Genomic DNA, 27,168 nt, shown 5'->3' on the forward strand with positions numbered 1-27,168 from the left:
CCGGTGACTTGCATCACAAGCCATGCATGTTTGGATACCGGGCACACGTGAGCTCCGTACAGGACAGACCAACAGATGGGGGGTGGTGGGGTGCGGAACTTGACGGCGTCTCGACGACTTGGGGGCAGTGGGTTCAGAACAACGACGACTAAAACTGTATTTTAACAAAACGTTAGACCACCACCCAAAAGGGTACTTGACTAGTGGGAGAGCAAAGGGGGAAATGCTCGGCCACAGGTAGACACATATCTGTGCACGTGCCTGATTAAATTCCACTGTCGGTTTAGATGTACTTAGTGACAATCTTATTTCTATCCATCTTCCTTTAGGTCCAGGCAGAAATTAAGAAAACCTGGAGCAGGAGGACACTAGCGCTGGACTTTAAACGGAAAGCCCGTAGTGGCAGTAACACGTATAGTTATGGACCTATGGTGTCTCACACCAGTGTAACCAACGTCACTGCCCGGGGGCCCCTGGCCCTCCATCTCACCACGCGCCTTGGGGCCCCAGTCACCGTCAACGGGCACCGGAACCTCCCGGGGTATGTGAAGAACGGTTCCGTCTCCGAGCACTCTATCCCTTCCTCGGGACAGGAGTTACACATTCCTGAGGAGGAGCAGCTATCCAATAACACGCCACCGCATTCTGTTGAGGAGGAGAAACCCTCGCCTGTGGTGGAGGAGGAGCGGGAGACCGTTATGTGACGTTCATGTGACCTCGAGTGAAAGACAGTCATGTCAATAGCCCCTCCGTTGTGAGGACGATCTCTGTAGGAATGAGTCATGGAACATAGCACCAGTCATTATTCTCAGGATGTTACACAGTAGGAGGATGGCTGCCTTTCGTCGACACTGCCAGTTTTTCTCCTGTGAATCGAGACAGAATTTTAGTGGGTGGGATAAGGACTGGAGGACAAAGGCTCAAGGCTAAAAGGGTACCTCAGTGTTTGAGGTGAGCCACCAACACAGACAATCACCTTCTGTACTGTAGCAAACACCGCCGCTCTTTCTGAGACTATTTCCACCTGCCATACGGACAAGAATTCATATTTGTTTTATTTCACTGACATCAATGAGTTGCAGCAGGTACTTTATATTTGATGAAAACCAACTTGCAGATTTAGCTTTTTCACATTCTAAAGCTATTATTCTAAAACTTGTGGATCGTGACTGGTCTGTGGATGGACAGTAGGCTAATGTGTCTGTCTGAAACCTACAACGGTGATGGTCCACAGGTCCTGTGGGTGAAGGTGTCTAACAGCATATGTAGGTCCTCATTCTGACAGGAGCATGTTAGCTGATGTTAGTGTAGCGGATGGATAAGTTAGCATACAGCTCACTAGCTTACATCTGTTACATTAGGAACTCCTAGTGATACGAGGAAATGCCTGGCTGCAGTTGCCTCTGCCCGCATGGTTGGGGAGAACTCACTACATTTCGATTGGTTTGAAATATGGATGTCAATTCAGAAAACCTAACCCACTTTGATGTAAAAGGGAATCAAACTCAGGTACTCCAAAACTCACCATTCTAGTGCATCACTTTGAGCTAGTGTGTACTGTAGTTTCAGAGGTGTGCTGGCTTCTAGTGTTGATTTATATGGAGGAAGGCCAATGGAAGGCTTTTCTCCATGAATATCAACTTTTTGTACAATTTTTATTTTTGCTATTTAAAAGATACTACCCTGATATTCAATAGTGTAATGACTATGGAAGATTATGTTGTTTCCATGATGTGCTGATGATTATATTCTTCAATGATAATATTCTGTTTCACAATATATAATGCCACAAAAGTAACCGAAACATATCAATGGAGTGGGAGAGAGGATAAAAAAAATAAGCTTTTATATACTGTGCAGTGCCTTCCGAAAGTATTCATACCCCTTGACTTATTCCACATTTTGTTGTGTTGCAGCCAAAATTTAAAATGGATTAGATGAATACAAAATCTTACCCATCTACACAATATACCTCTTATTGACAAATTGAAAACAAGTTTTTAGACATTTTTGCTGATTTATTGAACATGAAATGCGTAATTTACAGCGATTACAGCTGTGAGTCTTTCTGGAGCTTTCTCTTAAGGGCTTTGCACACCTGGATTGTACAATATTTGCCAATTATTCTTTTAAAAATGAGTCAAGCTCTGTCAAATGTATTGTTGATCGTTGCAACACAACCATTTTCATGTCTTGCCATAGATTTTCAAGCAGATTTAAGTCAAAACTGTAACTCGGCCACCCAGGAACATTCATTGTCTTGGTAAGCAACTCCAGTTCAAATTTGGCCTTGTGTTTTAGGTTATTGTCCTGCTGAAAGGTGAATTAATCTCTGTGTCTGGTGGAAAGCAGACTGAACCAGGTTTACCTCTCAGACTTTGCCTGTGCTTAGCTCTATTCCATTTCTTTTATATCCTGAAAAACTCCACAGTCCTTAACGATTACAAGCATACCCATAACATGATGCAGCCACCAGTATGCTTGAAAATATGGAGAGCGGTACTCAGTGATGTGTTGTGTTGGATTTGCCCCAAACATAACACTTTGTATTTAGGACAGAAAGTGAATTTCTTTTTTTGCAGTATTACTTTAGTGCCTTGTTGCAAACAGGATGCATGTTTTGGAATATTTTTTATTCTGTAAAGGCTTCCTTCTTTTCACTTTGTCAATTAAGTATTGTGGAGTAACTACAATGTTGTTGATCCATCCTCAGTTTTCTCCTATCACAGCCATTAATCTCTAACTGTTTTAAAGTCACCATTGGCCTCAAGGTGAAATCCCTGAGCATTTTTCTTCCTATCCGGCAACTGAGTTAGGAAGGGCGCCTGTATATTTGTAGTGACTGGGTGCATGGATACACCATATAAAGTGTAATTAATAACTTCACCATGCTCATAGGGATATTCAATGTGTGCTTTTTTTTTTACCCATCTATCAGTAATTTGTAAACAATTCTAAAAACATAAATCCACTTTGATGTTATGGGGTATTGTGTGTACGCCAGTGACACAATAAAAAAATCTACATTTAATCCGTTTTAAATTCAGGTTGTAACACAACAAAGTGTGGAAAAGGTCAAAGGGTATGAATACTTTCTGAAGGCACTGTAATTGCAGCAAACTACTTTTATTAAAGTTTTCAAAGGGAGGCACCCTCTCCAAAACTCAGGGTTCGGGGAAACAGTTCCATTTTCGAAAATAAAATGTTATTTAAATGAGGAATTCTCCAATTTCACAGGAAAATTCCAAAGGAGACTCGTGAAGAGACGGTATGAAGGAACACCAGAACTAAATAGCACACAACTGTTATGTTTTTATATGGTCAAGTGTTATGCTGCTCTTTTTGTATATACAGTATGTATGCATTTGCATAAGAAGTCACAATGTTTACAATGAAAATAAAAATCCATTCTAGTTGTGAGCTAAAATAGCATCAAGGGTCATGGAAATGTATTCTCAATATAATTTGATGTTTGTACAGACTGTTAGGGACGTTTTGATGTTTGAAATATGTTATATTGTGTATATAGTCGTATATGTATAGAAACTGGAGGATATACTGTAGGTGAGGGACAATACTGTATGTATCAGGACTGTTAAAATGAGATTTCAGTAGAATGCCTAACAAAGGTATTTACAGAACATTAGACATAATTATTTGATTCAAGAACTAAATTGCACTTTGACCCTACAGTTTCCTCTCCCACCACTGAATATCCACATTTCTACACTCAAACTTTTGTGAAAATATGTCTAGCTACACTTTATAACTATATATATATATACTGTATATTTATTATTTGTATTATTTTTGTTTTCTCTCTCTGCATTATGAAGGGCCCGTAAGTAAGCATTTCACTGTTAGTCTAAACGTGTTGTTTACAAAGCATGTGGCAAATCAAATTTGATTTTGATTTAAAATACCCCAGCTTTACAAGTTCAGTTCCATCACACAGCAGTTTGTTTTCCAGCCAATGTTCTCAGAGGGAATTGAAGGGTTAAAATAATTTGTTTGTTTTGTTAGCTAGTTTGTCACAGAACCAGTATTTGTGTCTTTACACTCTGTAAAAGTAGCCTTGTCCTATACTGTAGCTATACTGTGCTGTAGCCAATGCTTCCGTCTTTGTCATGCCTTATGTTTGGCATGAAAATAAACAAACACACACAGAGGAGTTTACTAAAGCACAAACAGACTGGAGCACCAGGCTATGTGTAAAGGTGTCACAGTTCCAATACTTTGTGTCAACCTTATCTGTCCCAATAGTTAATGTACAGTATGTTTCATTCCTATCCATCCCAATATTTCAACGTTGTTTCCAGGGTTGACTTAACATAGTAAACGTACACTTGTGTTCCTCCATTTTAGTACGATATGTATTTATTAGGAGAACCCTTTTGGAAAACCTTTTTTGTTTCCAGGTAGAGGGTTCTACCACATGGAACTCAAAAGGGTTCTACCTGGAACCAAAAAGGGTTCTCCTATGGGGACAGCCGAAGAACCCTTTTTTTTTGTAGTTGCAAAGTTACTAATTAGCTAAAATGCGAAAGTTGTCTGTGATGTGATTGGAACACGCAACCTTTGGGTCGCAAGATGTTTGCATTATACTCCCACATCTTTCATTTTTAGAGTAACACATTTGCGTTTACTATGTTACTTCTAGTCTGAGCGGCTAGGCTATATGCGGCCAGGCATATACGGTTCAAACCTTCCCTCCAAATGTACATTTCATTCCTAATCTTTGTGGTTTCCTATTTATTGTCATGGTCTTATGGTTAGGGCACATTACCTTTTAAACCAGATAAATATAGATCTAAATATAGGAACAGAGTTCTTTTTCTGCCTTACAAAGTTCTGTTGCGTGATATACAGTTGAAGTCGGAAGTTTACATAAACCTCAGCCGAATACATTTATACTCAGTTTTTCACAATTACGGACATTTAATCCTAGTAAAAATTCCCTGTCTTACGTCAGTTAGGATCACCACTTTATTTTAATGTGAAATGTCTGAATAATAGTAGAGAGAATGATTTATTTATTTCAGGTTTTATTTCTTTCATCACATTTCCAGTGAGTCAGAAGTTTACATACACTCAATTAGTATTTGGTAGCATTGCCTTTAAATTGTTTAACTTGGGTCAAACGTTTTGCCTGACAACGCTGGTGTAACTGAGTCAGGTTTGTAGGCCTCCTTGCTTGTACATGCTTTTTCAGTTCTGCCCACACATTCTCTATAAGATTGAGGTCATGGCTTTGTAATGGCCACTCCAATACCTTGACTTTGTTGTCCTTAAGCCATTTTGCCACAACTTCAGAAGTATGCTTGGGGTCATTGTCCATTTGGAAGACCCATTTGCGAACAAGCTTTAACTTCCTGACTGATGTCTTGAGATGTTGCTTCAATATATCCACATAATTTTCCATCCTCATGACGCTATCTATTTTGTGAAGTGCACCAGTCCCTCCTGCAGCAAAGCACCCTCACAACATGATGCTGCCACCCCCGTGCTTCACGGTTGGGATGGTGTTCTTTGGCAAGCCTCCCCCTTTTTCCTCCAAACATAACGATGGTCATTATGGCCAAACAGTTCTATTTTTGTTTCATCAGACCAGAGGACATTTCTCCAAAAAGTACGATCTTTGTCCCCATGTGCAGTTTTTTATCTCGGTTTTGGAGCAGTGGCTTCTTCCTTGATGAGCAGCCTTTTAGGTTGTGTCAATATAGGACTCATTTTACTGTGGATATAGATACTTTTGTACCTGTTTCCTCCAGCATCTACACAAGGTTGATCTGCACTTTTCGCACCAAAGTACATTCATTTCTAGGAGACAGAACGCATCTGCTGCGTGGTCCCATGGTGTTTATACTTGCATACTATTGTTTGTACAGATGAACGTGGTACCTTCGGGCGTTTTGGAATTTGCTCCCAAGGATGAACCAGACTTGTGGAGGTCCACAATTTTTTTCTGAGGTCTTGGCTGATTTTCTTTTGATTTTCCCATGATGTCAAGCAAAGAGGCACTGGGTTTGAAGGTCCACAGGTACATCTCTAATTGACTCAATGATGTCAATTAGCCTATCAGAAGCATCTAAAGCCATGACATAATTTTCTTGAATTTTCCAAGCTGTTTAAAGGCACAGTCAACTTAGTGTATGTAAACTTCTGACCCACTGGAATTGTGATACAGTGAAATAATCTGTCTGTAAAAAACATTTGTTGTAAAATTACTTGTGTCATGCACGAATTAGATGTCCAAACTGACTTGCCAAAACTATAGTTTGTGAACAAGAAATGTGTGGAGTGGTTGAAAAATGAGTTTCAATGACTCCAACGTAAGTGTATGTAAACTTCCGACTTCAACTGTAGATGTAAGCGTGATATAAGGATACTATTAGAGAACCTGTTACCAAAAGATGCCATCTACGCCAACAAGGAAATGAAAAATAAAGTTGAATATCCACATTTTCTTATACAGTGGTTATCTTACACCCACCTACAGCCAACGAACATGCCACTAGTAAATAAGCTTGGTAGTATTGTGTATAGTAGATACGCTTTAACTGGCCTTGTTTGATTAGGAGGCGGCGACACAAGAACCAGTGTTGATGGGAAAATATAATTTCAAATAAACATTTGTAGATTTATGCGCACTTTAATACCTTATTCCATTTCATATTGATTGTATCATGTAAATTGATTGTGTTTTTGAATTCGATATGTAAAAAGGCCATTACTTTACAGAGATAGTGTACACTTCTTATTTTATTTTTTACCTCTCATGAAAGTATATAAAATCACCTATGATATTTTCGTTGTTTTTTTATTTATCTCATATTGCAAATGTATCTGTCCTCAGAGAGATAGGAGTTGGTATTTTGTTTTAATAGTCTACTGTATATGCCATGTGTGGAGAGGGTGTGACTGTTTTGTTTGAAATAGGACCTGGTTGATTTCGTGTCGGTTGTGTGAAGTCAATGTTGTAAATGTAAACGTGGGTTTAAGAGAAATGTTTTTCAGTCTTTATGTTCATCATTGTATTGTGAATAAGACATTAAAATGTACAATTCTACTGTCGATGTAAGTGTCCATTGAATTTGCACCATGAATCCAATCCCATACTAATTATGTTCTTGTTGATCATGAACAATGTAAGTAGATACAGTTTAACCCTTGCGTAGCCTTAACATTCTGTATGCTCCCCTTGTCCTAAGGGTCAAAAATGACCCGCCTTCACTCAACCCCTAAAATAAAGCAGCTTCATTGAATTTTAAACCCCAAATCTATTTTGCATGAAGAAACAACCTGCCATTCATCACAAACTTTGTGAATATCTGGGGTTTTCCCTCTGCACAATGCAGAAAGAATGCATTTAATCAGTGGACACCACTCGTTTTTTTTACAACACACCTTTTCATAATTGTATTCTTTAATAAAGTAAAGGTTTATTATTATTATTATTATTATTACTAAATCTACTGCGTAGGAGTAAACATATTTTTTTGTAGCAAGAGATAGAACTTGTGTAGCCTGAGAAAGTAGAAGAAATGTGCAGAAAGTAGTTTGAATGCATTTTATTGAAGGGAAACTAAGTAACATTTTTGGCAACATAGTGATATATTCTTATATACCGTACAATGAGGAATTCAACTACAAAATGCTAGTCTTCTCCATTTTTTTACCATTTCCCACACCCACAAGGTGTATAAACAACAATAAAAAAGAATAAATAAGATAATAGATACATAACAAAAACGTGAATAACATAAATCAATCAACTCTAATTAGCACATGTAGGACAGCATGCAAGTGTGTGTGCATGGACTTTGCAGATGTATTTCTCACATAGTATTTGTTTTGGGGGGCAGAATTGCCATCTCCTCTTCTTGCCTGCCCCAACTGCAGCCTCAGGTGGATCAGGACAAGATTCAGCTCCCTGAACAACTTCCACAAGCGCTGCAGAGGCTGCTGTGCGGGGCAGGTGCTCCCGTCTTTGAATGTGTGGGGTTACAAGTGCCTTTCCCAGCTGCTCCAGGAACACCCTCCTCTTGTTCTGCTTATCAGGCATCCAGGTATGGTTGATCTTGTTCCATATCACGAAGGCATTGTATTAGGACACATCAATGATGTTATGGAAGATGACCAGGGGCCAGCGGGCAGTCATTCTCCTGCAGCTGTAAGTTCCAATCACCTTGTCCAGGTTGTCCACACCTCCTTTGTTGTGGTTGTAGTCCAGGATAATGGCTGGCTTCCTGACCTCACGATCACTGATATCAGCCGTTTTGTGCACTGTGTTCAGAAGGACCACGTTCTTGTTCCTCTTTGGGAGGTAAGAAACTAGAGTGGTGGTGGGGGTGAAGGAAAACTTTAATGAGAATGCCTCTCTCCCCCTTGTTGTGAGGAGTGCAGGGGGGAGCTCAGGCTTGTTCTTTCTAACTGTGCCAACCATGGCAATATTCCTCTTCAGGAGCTGCTGGCTGAGTTCATAAGAGGTGAAGAAATTGTCACGTGACATTGTGCCCCCTCAGTCCATCTGTCACATCAAACACAACCAGTATCCCCTGGTTCTTCTCCGGGCCTCCACTGATCGGCTTCCCTGTGTAGACTTGCATCTTCCAAGCGTAGCTGGATTGTGTGTCACAGGCCACCCATATCTTGATGCCATACTTTGCTGGCTTGCTGTGCTTATACTGCCTGAAAGGACAGCGACCTTTTGACAAAAGAGATTACTATCAGTAATTAGTATCAGTGTCACAGAAAACAATCACATAAATCAATGATATTACAGCAATACATAATAAAATGAACAGTGAAAATCACTTCCATTACAGATGGATGGAACCAGTTGCTCATCCACTGTTACTTCAGGCCCAGGATTGTAGAGGTATGGTAGACGCTCCACCCACTTCTCCCAGACCTCTCTTACGGCCGCCAGTTTGTCTCACACGTCTTGCAGGTTTTGACTCAAATCGTAGCATTCTTGAGAAAGTGTGAAAGACTTTCAGTGGCATGGTGGCACTGAAAATCACCCTTCCACTCGCTGCATCCCAGAGACGACACGTGGCCTCGCCTCGGGACCTGAACACACTCCCTAAGATTAGCAGCCCTGTGTAGGCACGCAGGTCAATCTCATCCATCCTTTTCCAGTTGTCTCCATATTTACGGAAACCCTCCAAATTTGTAATCTCCAGGATCATTTTTTCGATGGCTGGTGTGATGAACATGTAGAATGTTGAGGCGATGGCATGGGCAACTGCATGTCTTGTGTGCCCTGAGGTCATCCTTATGACATTTTGTGCTGCCATCCTTCCCTGGTTGTCATATGGTGACAAGGACCATGTTCTTTTGCTGTTCTTTGACAAAAATGTCTCACTTTCAGCTTGGGGGATTTCTTCTTCATCTGAAGATGATGCATGATGCGTGCATGCATGATGCGTGCTCTGGGTTGTATTCTTCCCCATCTTCTTCTTCAGATACCTCTTCTAAATGATTGTTCTCTTGTTCCTCCTGGACATCTGAAAAAAATCTAATCTACGACCTGTTGGGCGCTGAAACGTGCACTCATGGCTTCAGCGAAGAGAGAACTGGGGGGACTGTCATCTGCAGCACCTTTATAGCCTCTGACTGCATTCCCCATTAGTAAAGAATGCTTTCAAGAAATGTTTATTTTGTCTGAAATGTTGTTAATTTTGTCTCAAATTGTTTTTATTTTGTCTGTGAACTTGAGTCGTGTGGGGACGTGGAGGGGAGATGCCGCGCATGCACAAGAACGTTTTAGTTTTGTCTGAGTTCAATCAGTAGTACACAATCTCAATTTCTCATGTGTGTGTGTGGTGCAGGGTCAAAATTGCCCCTAAGACAATCTTTGTACCCTGGTGGTGTACAGCTTTCATGGAAATATGAACAAAGACAATGTTACACTTTTTATTAGGAAAAGTAATCAAATTTCAAGTTGAAAAAAGATCATTTCGGGGCTTCTCTCTGCTGTTAATAGTGGCGTGTCATTTTTGTCCCTTAAGACAACACAAGGGTTAAAGATTGTTTTATAGTTAATATGTACTTTTTGTCATTATATACAATCATTAAAAAAATAATAATACAAAATTGACAACTAAAAAAATGACTTATGAAAAGTTGTTTAGCACAATTCGTGTTTCCGACCCAGTGTTTACTTTTTCGAAGGAGGTTTCTTGGCTCCCCCCTTAGCACCTCCTTTTGCACCTCCTCCTTTCTCCCCTTCTCTACTCTTCTTCCCTTTTTCTTCACTTGCTTCTCCTTTCTTTCCTCCCCCCTTTTCCCCTTTTTCTCCCTTTTCCCCTTTTTTGTTAGCAGATCCCTCCTTTTCATCATCCTTTCCCTCCTTGGCACCCTTTCCCTCTTTCTTCTCCTTGGTCTTCTTCCCCCCCTTTTCACCGTCCACTGTTCCCGAGACTGTTGTCACCTCTTCTTTTTTCTCCACAACTACAGCTGGAGGAAGGACAAAAAAGCACAAGGGGAAACAATCACTTGGAGGCCGCGACAACAACGTTTGTTATCATCAAGATCCCTTTCTGCAATAATATGTGGTGAGCAAAATATAGAATCCAGGCAAAGTGGGTCATAGTATTGTAATGAATGTGCATCTGTCTCTCTACATTCTAATGAACGCAGACTATTTTCTTCTACTAATGTGGTTTCATAAGTGTACTGGGCTGGTTGGGAAACAAATTATGGGGATTTGAAATCGACAAATATTTGATGAATGAAAATGTCAATCTACCAGAAGGCTGTGGAGGACTATAGGCATGCTGCCCTCCATTGATAATGACAAACATCCCAATCCAGATGGCCTCTACTGCACAACATCAAAATAACCATGTTTGTTCTATGCAATGAGTTTTGTTTGCTCCACCTCTGAGAACGAACTGAAATGTAAGGTGAACACAAGTCAAGGAATGAGACTTTACTGCAAAGCAAATAGATCTATAAACATATGGAAATCATTGAGAAGGTAGATGGGTACATCCCTTCCACAATCCAGCATATCCATACACATGTATGTGGACATCTTTTTATTTTTTCTAAGGCAAACATCATTTGGAGATAGAGGTTTACATGCAATCCGTTACAACCAAGCATTTCAAACAGCATTAAGACCGAGACTGTGTGCGTGTCTTGCAACATCCCCTCCAGGCATGAGAGGACTTCTACAATGAGAAATTCAACAGCTCCCACTTGTCACAATCGAGAGCTGTGAGGATTTCCTCCCCATGCCTCCCTTCCTCCCCTCCATGACACCCATGGTGAACCCCTCAGTGTGCTAGTTCCTGCTCTAGGGAGAACCACTGCTGAGAGGGAGATAGTACTACTGCTTTTTACCACACCTTCTTAGTACAGTAGCAGGGGCAGACATCTGTAGACACTAAATAGACCAGGCGGGCAAGGGAACTGCTTCTAGGGAAGTAGGGGTGATTGTCTTTTATACATCACCACTAGAGCAGTGGTTCCCAACTCCCGTCCACCAGTACCCCCAATAGCATACATTTTTTTGTTGTAGCCCCGGACAAGCTCGCCTGATTCAACTCGTTGAGGGCTTGATGATTAGTTGACAAGTTGTCTGGGGCCACAACAAACAAATGTGTGCTGTTGAGGGTAATGAAACACCCACAAGAACAGGAGTTGGGAAACATTGCACTAGAGAGTGTAGACATAACCCTTTTGGGTAACGCTTCACATCAAGTGTCTCTATTAATTATGTGTTGATACTGTACCTTACATGGGTACAGGGTAGAGTAAGTACACTGTTCAATTCGGACTAGAAATGATTATCTGTAATACCCATCTGTGGAATGTGTAACACACGCCATTTTAGATTCATGAACACACTCAAACGAATTGCCGCCTCCTCTCACCCCAGAATTATTGCTTTAGATTTCAGATGAATGAACTACAAAATCCGTCAAATTGCGCAAACAGTCAAATACAATCCACTGTGTGTACCCTGCACTCAAATGTTCAGTTCCACTGTACCAGCAGATGTAATTACCGTGTAAATAGTCAAGCCACTTGATGTCAATTGTGACCACTTTATCGTCCTCCATCCCGCTGTGACGTCCCAAGGCTACGACTCCTCTCGCTGATGGTGTTATTTTCTCAATCCGAGAAGACACACACTCACACAAAACACACTCTCTGGTGGTGATGTTCAGTCCGTCGGAGGCTGAGGTGCAACATGCACACGCTCACACTCCTGACCCCTCTTTGCATGAGGAGATCGTTTGGCAACCAGAATAACCCTCAGAATTAGTATTTTATTAGGCTCCCCCCCATTAGCTACTGCTAAAGCAGCAGCTACTCTTCCTGGGGTCCACAGAAAACAAAAAACATGACATAGTACAGAACATGAATAGACAAGTACATCACAAGGACGGAACGACATACATTTGAAATACAGTAAGTATACACGCTTTCATACATGCATGGCCTCATAATCATGTTGTTCATAGACGCTACTAAATCCAAGTGGAACACACAACAACTAAAATAGAAATGCAATAACAAGGAGATGCATTGAAAATAGGCTTGACACTTTGGGCTAAACTCCCGTGACATGAATATGGCAACTTTGTTTCTATAGATACGGCCGCCCGTAATGGGTATCCTGGAGTAAAGTAGAGACTTTTTACACCTGCGTTGGGTTTCCTGGGGTAACATGTCATCTCTCCCAGATGACCCTACACCTCTGTGTGGCACTAAGAAGTGTAAGAAATGTGTGCGTGTGGATCTGTGACTATGCATGTGTGCCTGCGTGTGTTTGTCCTTGTGCACGTGTATGCGTGCGTGTCCGTCCTTCCTGCATCTCTCCTACTGTATAGGGAAAGGTGTGAGGAAGTGAGAAGGTTACATCGGTGGACCCTGTCTGACAGCATGCCTCAGGAGGCTCTTGAGCCACCGGAGAACTGACACAACTCAGAGCAATGACAGATGATCAACGTGTGCTGGAACGATGTCTACTTTTCATTTTAATAGCTTTATCCATATGGCAAAGAATTGAGGGGTGGGAAGTTGCACTACGTCCTTAGTCCTTGCCCTCAGCGTAGCCTCCTGTCCGGTATTTGCTCTACCATCTCCTACGAATGTCAAATGTTCTCACAGACGTTATCTTTCTCATGATCACTTCTATCCAGGCTGTCTGAAACAACGTTGGTTTTTAGGTCATGTAGGTAAAAGCGGTGAGTAAAACGTCTGCGGGTGACGTTATGTCAGTGCTCTCAGAGACACTTTGTTGTGGATGAATTATTCGGGTTAAACATTGTGGTCAATGCCCAGAATGGAATCTTATTGATCAGGAGATGCAATAACCACAAGTATATAGTAATAACTCATTCATATTATAGTAATAACTGTTTCTGTTTCTAACTGAATATATTCTCAATAATATGTTGGATTATAAGCCAGGAAATTCGCATACACTCTCTGCACAAATACTTGCACATAGCTATCGGGTCAGGCGTTGCAGAGTTGCATATTTTAAATGGCATACTTCACTCATTACTTAATTAGTGGAAGGCGGCCCTGGAACACTTACTATTTGCTGGAGAACTCACTATCTCTTGTGGATGAATCCAGGGGTAAACAGCTGTGTGGGGTTCATGAGTCTCCACGATTATAAAACATATCTGTTTATCCTTTTCCTTTATAAATGCCAGACACCCTCTTTCTCGCTCTCTCTAGTCTCTCTCTCCCTTTCGCTCTCTCTCCACTCTCTCTCTCCCTTTCGCTCTCTCTCCCTTTCGCTCTCTCTCTCTCTCAGCACATGGTTGATACTTATAAGTTCACGGCAGAGGTTTTGCTGCGGAAATAAATGCATATTAACGCCAGTATCCCCTGATGCTGCATTATAATATACAGCTGGATGTGAGATTATGTACTCTTTCACATAGGTTATGATTTCTCTAATGGATTAAGCTTGTCTCTGACTGACACGCTCATTATGGTAGTAATCCACAATACACAGTCAGTCCCAAAATACATTTTATCCATAATGATTGTAAAATAATAATACAGTCCCCTCCTGTACTCCCTGTTCACCCATGACTACATGGCCAGGCACGGCTCCAACACCATCATTAAGTTTGCTGACGACACAACTGTGGTCACTGACAATGATGAGACAGCCTATAGGGAGGAGGTCAGAGACCTGGCCTTGTGGTGCCAGAATAACAACCTCTCCCTCAACATGATCAAGACAAAGGAGAGGATTGTGGACTACAGGAAAAGGAGGACCGAGCTGTAGTGGAGCAGGTTGAGAGCTTTAATTTAAGTTCCTTGGTGTCCACATCACCAACAAACTATTATGGTCTAAACACACCAAGACAGTCGTGAAAAGGGCACGACAAAGCCTATTCCCCCACAGGAGACTGAAAAGATTTGGCATGGGTCCTCAGATCCTCAAAATGTTCTACAGCTGCACCATCGAGAGCATCCTGGCAGGTTGCATCACTGCTTGGTAAGGCAACTGCTCGGTCTCCGACCGCAAGGCACTGCAGAGGGTAGTGCGTATGGCCCAGTATATCACTGGGGCCAAGTTTCCTGCCATCCAGGACCTCTGAACCAGGAGGTGTCAGAGGAAGGCCCTAAAAATGGTCAAAGACTCCATCCATTCTAGTCATAGACTGTTCTCTCTGCTATCGCACAACAAGCGGTAGCTGAGCGCCAAGTCTAGGTCCAAAAGGCTTCTACCCCAAAGCCATAAGACTCCTGAACAGCTAATCAAATTGCTACCAAGACTATTTGCATTGCCCCCCCCTCCCCTCCCCTATTTTACGCTGCTGCAACTCTCTGATTATTATCTATGCATAGTCACTTTAACTCTACCTACATGTACATATTGACTAACCTGTACCCTTGCACATTGACGCTGTACCGGTACCCCCTGTATATAGCCTCCACATTGACTCTGTACCGGTACCCCCTGTATATAGCCTCCACATTGACTCTGTACCGGTACCCCCTGTATATAGCCTCCACATTGACGCTGTACCGGTACCCCTTGTATATAGCCTCCACATTGACTCTGTACCGGTACCCCCTGTATATAGCCTCCACATTGACTCTGTACCGGTACCCCCTGTATATAGCCTCCACATTGACTCTGTACCGGTACCCCCTGTATATAGCCTCCACATTGACGCTGTACCGGTACCCCCTGTATATAGCCTCCACATTGATGCTGTACCGGTACCCCCTGTATATGGCCTCCACATTGACGCTGTATATAGCCTCCACATTGACGCTGTACCGGTACCCCCTGTATATAGCCTCCACATTGACGCTGTATATAGCCTCCACATTGACGCTGTACCGGTACCCCCTGTATGTAGCCTCCACATTGACTCTGTACCGGTACCCCCTGTATATAGCCTCCACATTGACTCTGTACCGGTACCCCCTGTATATAGCCTCCACATTGACGCTGTACCGGTACCCCCTGTATGTAGCCTCCACATTGACTCTGTACCGGTACCCCCTGTATATAGCCTCCACATTGACTCTGTACCGGTACCCCCTGTATATAGCCTCCACATTGACTCTGTACCGGTACCCCCTGTATATAGCCTCCACATTGACGCTGTACCGGTACCCCCTGTATATGGCCTCCACATTGACGCTGTATATAGCCTCCACATTGACGCTGTACCGGTACCCCTGTATATAGCCTCCACATTGACTCTGTACCGGTACCCCCTGTATATAGCCTCCACATTGACTCTGTACCGGTACCCCCTGTATATAGCCTCCACATTGACTCTGTACCGGTACCCCCTGTATATAGCCTCCACATTGACGCTGTACCGGTACCCCCTGTATATGGCCTCCACATTGACGCTGTATATAGCCTCCACATTGACGCTGTACCGGTACCCCTGTATATAGCCTCCACATTGACTCTGTACCGGTACCCCCTGTATATAGCCTCCACATTGACTCTGTACCGGTACCCCCTGTATATAGCCTCCACATTGACGCTGTACCGGTACCCCCTGTATATAGCCTCCACATTGACGCTGTACCGGTACCCCCTGTAGATAGCCTCCACATTGACTCTGTACCGGTACCCCCTGTATATAGCCTCCACATTGACTCTGTACCGGTACCCCCTGTATATAGCCTCCACATTGACTCTGTACCGGTACCCCCTGTATATAGCCTCCACATTGACGCTGTACCGGTACCCCCTGTATATAGCCTCCACATTGACGCTGTATATAGCCTCCACATTGACGCTGTACCGGTACCCCCTGTATGTAGCCTCCACATTGACTCTGTACCGGTACCCCCTGTATATAGCCTCCACATTGACTCTGTACCGGTACCCCCTGTATATAGCCTCCACATTGACTCTGTACCGGTACCCCCTGTATATAGCCTCCACATTGACTCTGTACCGGTACCCCCTGTATATAGCCTCCACATTGACTCTGTACCGGTACCCACTGTATATAGCCTCCACATTGACTCTGTACCGGTACCCCCTGTATATAGCCTCCACATTGACGCTGTACCGGTACCCACTGTATATAGCCTCCACATTGACTCTGTACAGGTACCCCCTGTATATAGCCTCCACATTGACTCTGTACCGGTACCCCCTGTATATAGCCTCGCTACTGTTATCTTTACCACTGCTCTTTAACTATTTATTTACATTTTTTACTTATCTTTTTTTTTTTACTTAACACTTGTTTTTCTTAAAACTGCATTGTTGATTAAGGGCTTGTAAGTAAGCATTTTCACTGTAAGGTTTACACCTGTTGTATTCGGCGCATGTGACAAATGAAATTTGATTTGATATTCCAGACCTATGTATGTCCATGTAAGCCTGTGTGATACTTCAAGAGGACAGATGGCATGGACAGAAACACACCCACCTGGATCAGACAGAAAGACAGAGATAAATGACAAGTACAGTATGTCAGTGACCCCCAACCTTAGACGTGGATGAACTTGACATGGTGTGCAGGCATTTCCCCCCCCCCCCGTACTAAAACATGCGATTCAACTAATAATTAAGACATTGCAAGGTTGAGAAAGAAAAGCCTGTGTAACTTGTAGCTCTCCAGGACCAGGGTTGGTTGTCATGGGTGTTACTGTATAAGCTTACATAAAAGATCATAGATGTGTTTATACAAAGTCAAGATTACAGATTAAGTCAGAGAAGGAGAAAGAGAGAAATGAATAAACAACGAGTGACAGCATGCAACATCAACGTCAGAAGCCTTAAGATTCATCTCTACTTTTTCATCATCCACATTTGCAGTTCTGTGTCCAATGTACAATCAATGTATTATCGACAAGGATGAGTATATCAACAAAGAGCATTTGAAGTATGTAACACATGCAACTATTACTCTTCAGCAGGCAAGATTCTCCACAATGTCAATGCCATTCTTTCAAGGAAGTACCGATGAACGCTGATCTATTAAGTTAACTATTGTATTCAACTATTCAATGCTTTTCTGTGATTTACTGAATCCTGAGCTGCATGTTCCAATGTTCCCTCTAGTGGATAGCCCTCTTTGTCAGAATATAAATAGGAATGTGGAGAGAGGGAAGGTGAGAAGAGATACGGAAGAGGAGAAGGAGGGAGGTAAATCCAGTCTCAGGCTGAGTGAGGAGGAAAGGAGAGAGGAGAAGGAGGGAGGAATGTCATCCCATCTCGGGCTGAGTGAGGGGGCCAGTGAGCTCCTCCTCCTCTCTCACCACTGGGAGCTGGCTGCTGCTGGCGCTGCGAGCCTGGACCTGCTCAGAGACCGTTGAGAGGGACACTGTGTCCGGGAGAGCTGGAGGGACAGGATGAAGAGGAAGAGAGGGAGGAGGGGGAGGGGGGTGGAGGGTACAAAGAGGTCAGGGAGGAGAGAGAGGGGGAGGAAAATAGGGAGGATGAAGAGGGAGGTGGAGGAAGGAAAGGGAATAACTCAAGGAAGAGAGGATGAAAGAAAGGGTTTGGAGAGGAAGGTGCAGGTCAAAGGGAAGGGATAGGGTTGGAAGATGAAAGATTGAAGGAGGAAGAAGTCAAAGAGAAGGCATGAAAGTTAGAACCGTTGAAAAGGAAGAGACCGACACTGACATAGAGGCCCTATAATTAAAGCTACTGTAAAGCCAATGGAAGTTTAGATATCCTATATTCCTGTGGTCCGCTGTAGCTCAGTTGGTAGAGCATGTTGCTTGCAACATCAGGATAGTTGGATCGATTTCCGGGACCACCCATCTGTTAAATGGTTGCACGCATGACTAACATGCTGACCACACCGCTAGCGTCGCGTGCGCAGGCGTTGCAAAATAAATGTACACATACATGTTATTCAATCATTGCACCCACACTGCTCGCGCTCGTCAAATAGAAGTCAGTTCTATTTGTGACACTTAACGAGGTGCAAGTCCTGCCTCTCCCATCTCCTCATTGGTTATACCCACGTGGGTGATTGAAAGTAGAACAGGGTGGTTGTGGTAATTCACCTTATTATGAAAGTTAGATGCCAATAGCCATATAAAGTCCAAAGAAGAAAAAGCCTGGAAGGAGGAGAGATGACTAGAAACAATTCAGATGACCGTTTTATGTGTGGATTAATTGTCGGAGTAGAGGACCTTGTGCATTTCAGGTAAAATAACAACTCAACATTTATATCCCAGGACAAATTAACTAGCAACAACAAGCTAGCTAAATATTACAAATTAGCTAGCAACTGCAAGCTATCTAGCTAAATTGCCATAAATGTTTAATGCTTTTTGACCTGTACCCAAATTAATATCATTGGTTCAGAGTTTGTTTTGATATTTCAACCTGTGTGTCGTGATCACATTTGGTGTGTAGGGACAAAATCCATTTGCGCATGATGCCGCACACGCACATCCGTTCTGGGCATGGTATAAGTCGCTTTTGAGAAAAGTGTGTGCTAAATGGCATATATTCTTTATGCACAGTATACAAAACATTAGGAACACCTTGGTAGTATTGAGCTGCACCCACTTTGCCCTCAGAACAGCTTCAATTTGTCTGGGTATGGACTCTACAAGGTGTCGAAAGCATTCCACTGGCCCATTTCGACTCCAATGCTTCCCACTGTTGTGTCAAGTTGGCTGGATGTCCTCTGGGTGGTGGACCATTCTTGATACACACAGGAAACCCAGCAGCATTGCAGTTCTTGACACACTCAAACTGGTACAAACTGATCAATTATTTGTCTTGCCCATTCACCCTCTGAATGGCACACACAAACAATCCATGTCTCAATTGTCTTAAGGTCTAAATATCCTTATTTAACCTGTCTCCTCCCCTTCATCTACACTGATTGATGTGGATTCAACATGTGACATCAATAAGGGATCAGAGATGTCACCTGGACTCACCGTGTCAGTCTATGTCTATGGAAAGAGAATGTGTTCCTAATGTTTTGTACACTCAGAGTATAATTTACTGTATTTTACCAGAGAGGTTGTTTTTTTTATCACCCTGTGAGGACAAGACTATTTATTTGAGTATGTTGACACAATCTACATCTTCAATCATATAAGACAGGGAAATATGCCACATTAAACTAATTCAAAACACTGGTTGCATCCAGAGTGTCAGACAAAGATCTGTGTTATCCGTCGGAAATAAGATAAAAATATATCTTAGCTCTGCATGGTTAGAGTGTGTTGATCCATTAGCATAATGTGATAAAATCTGAGAGAAACATTCAAACTAATGAATACAAAAGCTGTCAGGGGCCCATTCGTGTTAAAACCGTGTCAAGCCACTATTGATCTCCTGCTTTATCAAAAGGCCTAGCAGGTGACATTTCATCAATAGCATATAAAACTCGCCCAGCAGTTCCCTGTCTACTCTCCTTTGAAAAACTCTCTGAAATCAAACACAGGGTAGTTCTTAAGAGTAGAGTAAGTAAATAAAAGGTGCACACATCTCTAGTTGAGGTGCTTACTAATGGAAGGTAAATGTTACAAATAAAAAAATAAGTCTCACACTTTAATCTAGCCTTGCTGTGGATTTTAAAAGTGCTAAAGTTCATAGGACGTTGAGAGTAGGGACTTATGTCATAGGGAGTAGGGATGTCCTAAAATGTACACCACACCTACCTCCCAGGGACTTCGGTCATAGGGAGTAGGGATGTCCTAAAATGTACACCACACCTAGGTCCTAGGGACTTTTGTCATAGGGAGTAGGGATGTCCTAAAATGTGCATCGCACTGTTGTTGAGGTAGAGAGGGTCTGAGAAGTGCATCACTTACCTCCTGGGATCTCTGTGAGCTCGTTGAGAGGAGGCACAGTCTCCAGTGTGTTGGCGTAGTCCTTAGCTGCTACTCTCTGAGCATGTCGCGCCTCAATCTCCTTCTTCGTCCTGGGGATACGGCATTTGAAGATGCAGCATAGGGTGATGACTTGCAAATGGAGAAGGTGGGCGAGAAAGAGAGAGAGAAAAGAAAAATGTATTTCCCATGTGGAATATTATTTGCTTGTATCTGAAGTACAAATGGATATGTATTGAACTAGACACTACTGTCGCATAACAGTTTTACAGCTATTAGCATTTACAGTGGGCTACAAAGTACTTGGACAGTGAGCCATTTTTTTGTGTTGCTTTGGCTCTGTACTCCAGCACTTTGGATTTTAAATGATACAATGACTATGAGGTTAAAGTGCAACTATCAGCTTTAATTTTGAGGTATGTTCATCCATATCGGGTCAACCATTTGTGTTTAGTCCCTTCATTTTAAGGGGCCAAAAATATTGGGACAAATTCACTTAGTCAAAAGTGAAGTATCTGGTCCCACGTTCTTAGCCCGCAATGACTACATCAAGGTTGTGTCTCTACAAACTTGTTGGATGCATTTGCTGTTTGTTTTGGTTGTGTTTCAGATTATTTTGTGCCCAATAGAAATGTATGTTAAATAATGTATTGTGCCATTTTGGAGTCACTTTTATTGTGAATAAGAAGAGAATATGTTTCTAAACACTTCTACATTCATGTGGATGCTACCATGTTTACGGATAATCCTGAATGAATAATGATGAGTGAGAAGGTTACAGCTGCACAAATATCATACCCCCCCCCCCCCAAAAAAAATGCCAACCTCCCATATAACTGTAATGGCATGTCTTCGGGGTATGATATTTGTGCGTCTAACTTTCTCACTCATCATTGTTCACGATTCATTTAGGACTATCATTTCAAATCCAAAGTTCTGGAGTACAGAGCCAAAACTACAATGAAAAAAATGGTCACTGTCCCAATACTTTTGGAATTCACTGTATATTACTGTACAGTGACACTTCAATATCAGATATTATCAGACTACTTTCCTTTTTGTTGATTCGGTCTCTGTCATGACATGGTTGTGTTATTACTGTTTAGATGTCCGATGAGTTAGGACTAAAATAGCATGTCATTTTTGTCTTGTGTACTGTTGTCCTCCTCCTCCCCTTATTGAACCATGCATCATGTGGTCGATAAAACAAACATAAACCGACAATACCATGACCATTTGGAGCCCTCCCTCACAATAACCATCATGACAATTCAGCAAAGTATATGCATTTCCATGTATCATGCGATCTATCTGTGCGGTATGCAAACTAGTTGGACTATGCAGACAAATAGCTGAGCCGAAGCATTGTACCTTGACTGACGGACAAATTTGTACATTCATTTTACTAATGTGATTTATATAAATTGGAATTGGACGATGGAGGATTGATGTGAACATCCTAGGCATTTGTATATTTATGTAAATATTCATTTCATAAATAGTCTTGAATGTCTGGCAGATATACTACTATGACAGGTTTAGAGAAATACTTACTGACTGCTAGAATAAACATAGAGAAGATACCAATGACTTGCCATAACCGCAGTCCCCAGAATACGACTGTTTCTGAAGTGACTGGGTCTGGCTTCTTTGGGGGATCTGTCGGTAAAAGCTGTAGGAGGGAAAAAAGAGACAATATTTGCATGAGTACATTATCGTGTCATCGAGACAGGTACTCTTCAAATCACTCTGCTGTGTGATCGTCTTCACGAGAGTTAGTTAAATGCTATTTGGACCAATACCGCAATTGATGCAAATATCAATCTGATTGAGAGAATAATATTCTTCTCCTCCGCTCAGTTTCTGAAGAGACACACGGTTGCAAGACAATCGGAGGAAAGGCAGAGGTGTAAAAGAAAAATGTATGTCACTGTAAGGATATGGAAAACCCTGAGACAGGGAAGAAGGGCTTGGCTTGGAATAAAACCCTGAAATAGAGGATTTCGTGGATCACGCAGAATGTGAAACATGCCAAGTCGGGTGTTATCACTCATGATGTCTTAGTCTGAATATGTCAGTCAACCTGAGGACACTAGTGGGGGAGTGCTACCACCTTAAGCCTAAAAAAATGAACTTAAATCTGCCTCAAAAACCATCTCAACAATGGAGAACAATTGGTTGAAATGGAAAGATGACTGTCTGAAAAAAGATAAAACAACAGCATTTTAACTGAGCAAGAACATAAAACCACAAAATAGACCAATCTCTTTGAACACTGTCTCCTGTCTTGTTCCAATTTGAATTCTTATATCGCCTCTTTCACCTTTTTCAATAACGTTGGCTGAAAAGCTGGTAATACAATGCTGGAAAGCCACGGAATGCTGAGAAATACAGCGAGAACATAATACAAAACGAAATAATTGTCTCACTGAGTAAATGGCAATGATCTAGGAAAATGAATCACACATCATGGCACAAAGAGTGAAGGTTTAAAAAAAGGGAAGACTTTAATGAATATTGTCTACCCTACACATATAGATGTTTGATCTTAATTTGACCAGTTTTGTTGCAGGAGTAAAATGATCTTGCAGAAGGAGGATTTGATTATTCAACGAAAAAGTGAACATTTCCAACAAGGACATTTGTTTTGATATGCCACAGTAGGCTATAGTTTAGGTGTGAGATTTAAGGCAGAGAAAGAGACTTGCAGTTTTTTTGGTGAATTTATGTAAATCATGAGTCTCATTTAAATGTCCTTGGGATGATTTAAATAATGCTGACTGGGGTTTCGTACTGTAGGTCAAACTATTCATACACAGTCCAAGATGCATTATGAAGAAGCTATAAATATTAAACAACAAGACATTAAGCAAGATAGATAAGATAGCAATGCTCTCAGATCTGCCTCAACGTTTGTAGCCCACATCCTTGACATCACAATTAGACTACAATCTGACGCTTATGCTGTATTATTAAGAATCATCATTTTGATGAATTCAAAGCCCTGGTGTTAAGCCTTAGAGACCCCATGCAGTCTTTTTATTTTATTTTTAAATCATCACTAATACATTTCAAATAAATCACTGTGTGTGTATTTATTTCATAAAATCCAAAATGATTTTTGATCATTTCATTGAACCTGTAATTTCCGTTGAAATGCTCAGTCTGATTGTGTGGGCGTGTTGATACAAATGTAAATATATTTACATACACAGCCCTGATTGGCAGATAGGATTGTCTAGACTCTAGAGCAGTGGTTCTAAAACTTTTTATAGTCCCATACCCTTCAAACATTCAACCTCCAGCTGCTTACCCCCTCTAGCACCAGGGTCAGCGCACTCTCAAATGTTGTTTTTTTGGCATCATTATAAGCCTGCAACACACTCACACTATACGATACATTTATTTAACATAAGAATGAGTGTGAGGTTTTGTCACAACCCGGCTTGTGGGAAGTGACAAAGAGCTCTTGTAGGACCAGGGCACAAATAATAATACAATAATAATCAACATTTTGCTCTTTATTTAGCCATCTTACATACAAAAATTGTGACTCACCACAGGTCATTTTCCACACACAGTCTGTGCTTGTATTTTGTTTTCATGCTAGTGCTGGCGGAGAATCCACTCTCAAATAGGTACATGGTTGCAAAGGGCATCAGCGTTTTAAGAGCACGATTTGCCAATACTCTGAGCGCAGACCTATCCAGAAATCTGTCAGTGGCTTCTGATTAAATAACATTTTCACAGAATATCTTGTTGCTATTTCGATGAGGCTCCATTGTTGAGATGTCAGTAAGTGGACTGGAGTCATGGCATGAAAGGAATAACGAATCCAGATCAAATCAAATTGTATTTGTCACATGCGCCAAATACAACAGGTATTTCACCTTACAGTGAAATGCTTTCTTGCAAGCCCTTAATTAACCAACAATGAGGTTTAAAGAAAATACCTACAACAAACCAAAAAAAATACAAAAGGTTAGAGATAAGAATAACAAATAATTAAAGAGCAGCAGTAAATAACAATAGCGAGACTCTACACAGGGGGTACCGGTACAGAGTCAATGTGCGGGGCACCGTGTCGAGGTAATTGAGGTAATATGTACAGGTTGTCACGACTTCCGCCAAAGTTGGTCCCTCTCCTTGTTCGGGTGTTCGGGGGTCGACTTCGCCGGTTTTCTAGTCGACACCGATCCACGTTTCATTTTCCATGTGTTTTTGTCTTTGTTGTACACACCTGGTTTCCATTCTGTAATTATTGTCCCCTATTTAACCCTCGGGTTCCCCCATGGTTTTGTGTGTGTTTGTTCATGTTTAGTTGTCTATATTTTGTGAGCTGGACTATTTGTCTCTTTCTTGGAATATTGTTTTGTTCTTGAGTAAAGCTACGGAATATACTCATCTCTGTGTCCTGCGCCTGACTCCGCCTCACCTGCATCACCTAGACACTTGACAGAAACACGCAGCATGAATGGAGTCAGCAGGTGCACCCAGCCCTCCTTTACCTGTGGAGGAGCGCATCCAGCAACACGCGACCATGTTGCAAAGTCTCGGCACAGCCATGGATTGCGTGCTGCAAACCATGGAGCGATGGGAGAGAGCGGGTTTTCCAGCAACCCCATCATCACCACACCAACCCACACCGCTGTCCACCCCTCCTTCACTTGGACCCAGTGAGATTTGGCTCGCTCTCCCGAGGGAATATGATGGGACGACTGCCGGGTGCCAGGGCTTCTTACTGCAGCTGGAGCTCTACCTGGCGACTGTCCACCCGACTCCTTTGGGATGCGAGAGTGTGTCCGCCCTCATCTCCTGTCTATTCGGGACAGCACTTGAGTGGGCCATCGCCGTCTGGGGAAAGGACGACGCGGCGTCGGGCCACTATGAGGATTTCACCCGCCGCTTCCGGGCGGTCTTTGATCATCCACCTGAGGGTAGAGCGGCGGGGGAACACTTGTTTAATCTCAGACAGGGGATGAGGAGCGCACAAGACTTTGCACTGGACTTCCGAACCCTGGCTGCCGGCGTGGGATGGAATGACAGGGCCCTGATCGACCACTACCGGTGTAGGCTACGAGAGGACGTTCATTGGAAGTTGACCTGCAGGGACACCACCCTTACATTCGACCATATGGTGGACCTATAGATCCGGCTAGACAACCTGTTGGCCACCCGCGGACGTCCGGATCGGGGTCCCACTGTTCCATCCCCCAGCAACTCCGATCTGACAGACACCTATGGAGCTAGGAGGTGCTGCGCTGAGGGGGACATGAGGGGGGGCCTTTCCCTGCTCTCAAGGAATGGTCACGTAAGTGCTCAGGGAGGTGTGTAGGTGTTTCCATCGGTGCGACTACGGTGGAGAGTCCAGACCACGTGCACATCCTCTCTGAGTATGCCGATTTGGCTCAACTACCACCCCATCGACAGGGGGATAAATCTCCTGGTAGACGCAGCACTTCCCAGGAGTCACGTGTATCCCATGTCAAAGGAGGAGACAGCGGCTATGGAAACATATGTCACAAATCTCTGGGAAGGGATACATTCAGCCTTCCACTTCACCTGCCTCCTCAAGTTTCTTTTTTGGGAAGAAGAAGGACAGAGGTTTATGCCCGTGTTTTGACTACGAGGTATCAATCAGATCACTGTGAGGTGCAGTTAACCGCTGCCTCTCATAGCCGGTGCGATCGAGTCAATGCACGGGGCACACTTCTTCACAAAATTGGATCTCAGGAGCGCTTACAATCTGGTGCATATCCGGGAGGGAGATGAGTGGAAGACGACATTTAGTACCACCTCTGGGCACTATGTGTACCTCGTCATGCCGTACGGGTTGATGAATGCTCCATCAGTCTTCCTGGCCTTTGTAGACAATATTTTCCGGGACCTGCACGGGCAGGGTGTAGTGGTGTATATCGACGACATTGTCCCTGGTGCGCAGGGTGCTTGGTCGACTGTTGGAGCATGACCTGTACGTCAAGGCTGATCAGGTCACCTGAAGGCTCTGTTTACCTCGGCTCCCGTGCTGGCTTATCCTGATCCCTCCCTGGCATTTATAGTGGAGGTGGACGTGTCCGAGGCTGGGATAGGAGCTGTGCTGTCTCATCACTCGGGTACGCCACCAAAAGCTCCACCCCTGTGCTTTCTTTTCGAAGAAGCTCTGCTCGGTTGAGCGAAACTATGATGTGGGGGACCGGGAGCTGTTGGCTGCTGTAAAGTGGCACCGGTGGTGTGGGAGCTGGACGTGGACATCGAGTGGGCGTTACGTACAGAGCCCACTCCCCCCCAGTGTCCAGTTGGGCGTCTGTACGTTCCGTCTGCTGTCCGCGACCGTTTGATCTATTGGGTCCACACGTCATCCTCCTCTGGTCATCCTGACATCGGTCGGACAGTGCACTGTCTTAGTGGGAAGTACTGGTGGTCTCCCTTGGCTAAGGACGTGAGGGTTAATGTTTCCTCCTGCTCGGTTGTGCGCCCAGTGCAAGGCACCTAGACACCTAACCAGAGGGAAATTACAACCCCTACCCATTCCACAACGGCCGTGGTCACACCTATCGGTGGAATTCTTGATGGATCTTCCTCCGTCACAGGGAAACACCACAATCCTGGTCATTGTGGATCGGTTTTCTAAGTCCTGCCGTCTTCTTCCTTTGCTCGGTCCCCCTACGGCCCTCCAGACTGCGGAGGCCCTGTTCACCCACGTCTTCCGGCACTACGGGTGCCTGAGGATATAGTTTCTGATCGGGGTCCCCAGTTCACATCCAGGGTCTGGAGGGCATTTATGGAACATCTGGGGGTCTCAGTCAGCCTTACCTCAGGTTTTCACCCCGAGAGTAACGGGCAGGTGGAGAGAGTTTCTGCGGTCCTACTGCCAGGACCGGC

General features: G+C 43.1%; 2 protein-coding genes and 1 pseudogene across 3 annotated transcripts in view; 1 reads left to right on the forward strand and 2 right to left on the reverse strand.

The window, feature by feature from the left end:
• LOC109871517 (parathyroid hormone/parathyroid hormone-related peptide receptor-like) overlaps nucleotides 1-2,231 on the forward strand; it is a 104,473-nt gene extending 102,242 nt beyond the window's left edge. Inside the window, exon 15 of the mRNA XM_031806396.1 lies at nucleotides 330-2,231. Within this exon, the coding sequence (XP_031662256.1) occupies nucleotides 330-704 (375 nt within the window). The 3' untranslated portion in view covers nucleotides 705-2,231. The remainder of the gene's footprint in view (nucleotides 1-329) is intronic.
• On the reverse strand, nucleotides 733-9,458 carry LOC116357772 (piggyBac transposable element-derived protein 4-like; annotated as a pseudogene).
• Nucleotides 9,459-9,907: 449 nt separating this feature from the next.
• tmie (transmembrane inner ear) overlaps nucleotides 9,908-27,168 on the reverse strand; it is a 37,339-nt gene continuing 20,078 nt past the window's right edge. The window contains exons 2-4 of one of the 2 annotated variants that reach the window (XM_020462412.2): nucleotides 21,841-21,958; nucleotides 20,269-20,418; nucleotides 9,908-10,464 (exon numbers count right to left, since the gene is read on the reverse strand). In XM_020462412.2, the coding sequence (XP_020318001.1) occupies nucleotides 10,166-10,464; nucleotides 20,269-20,418; nucleotides 21,841-21,958 (567 nt within the window). In that variant the 3' untranslated portion in view covers nucleotides 9,908-10,165. Of the gene's footprint in view, nucleotides 10,465-16,687; nucleotides 17,820-20,268; nucleotides 20,419-21,840; nucleotides 21,959-27,168 lie in introns of those variants that run through there. The other variant, XM_031806481.1, reaches the window with a different exon arrangement.

Source organism: Oncorhynchus kisutch, linkage group LG27, assembly GCF_002021735.2.
Source record: "Oncorhynchus kisutch isolate 150728-3 linkage group LG27, Okis_V2, whole genome shotgun sequence".
Lineage (NCBI taxonomy): Eukaryota > Metazoa > Chordata > Actinopteri > Salmoniformes > Salmonidae > Oncorhynchus > Oncorhynchus kisutch.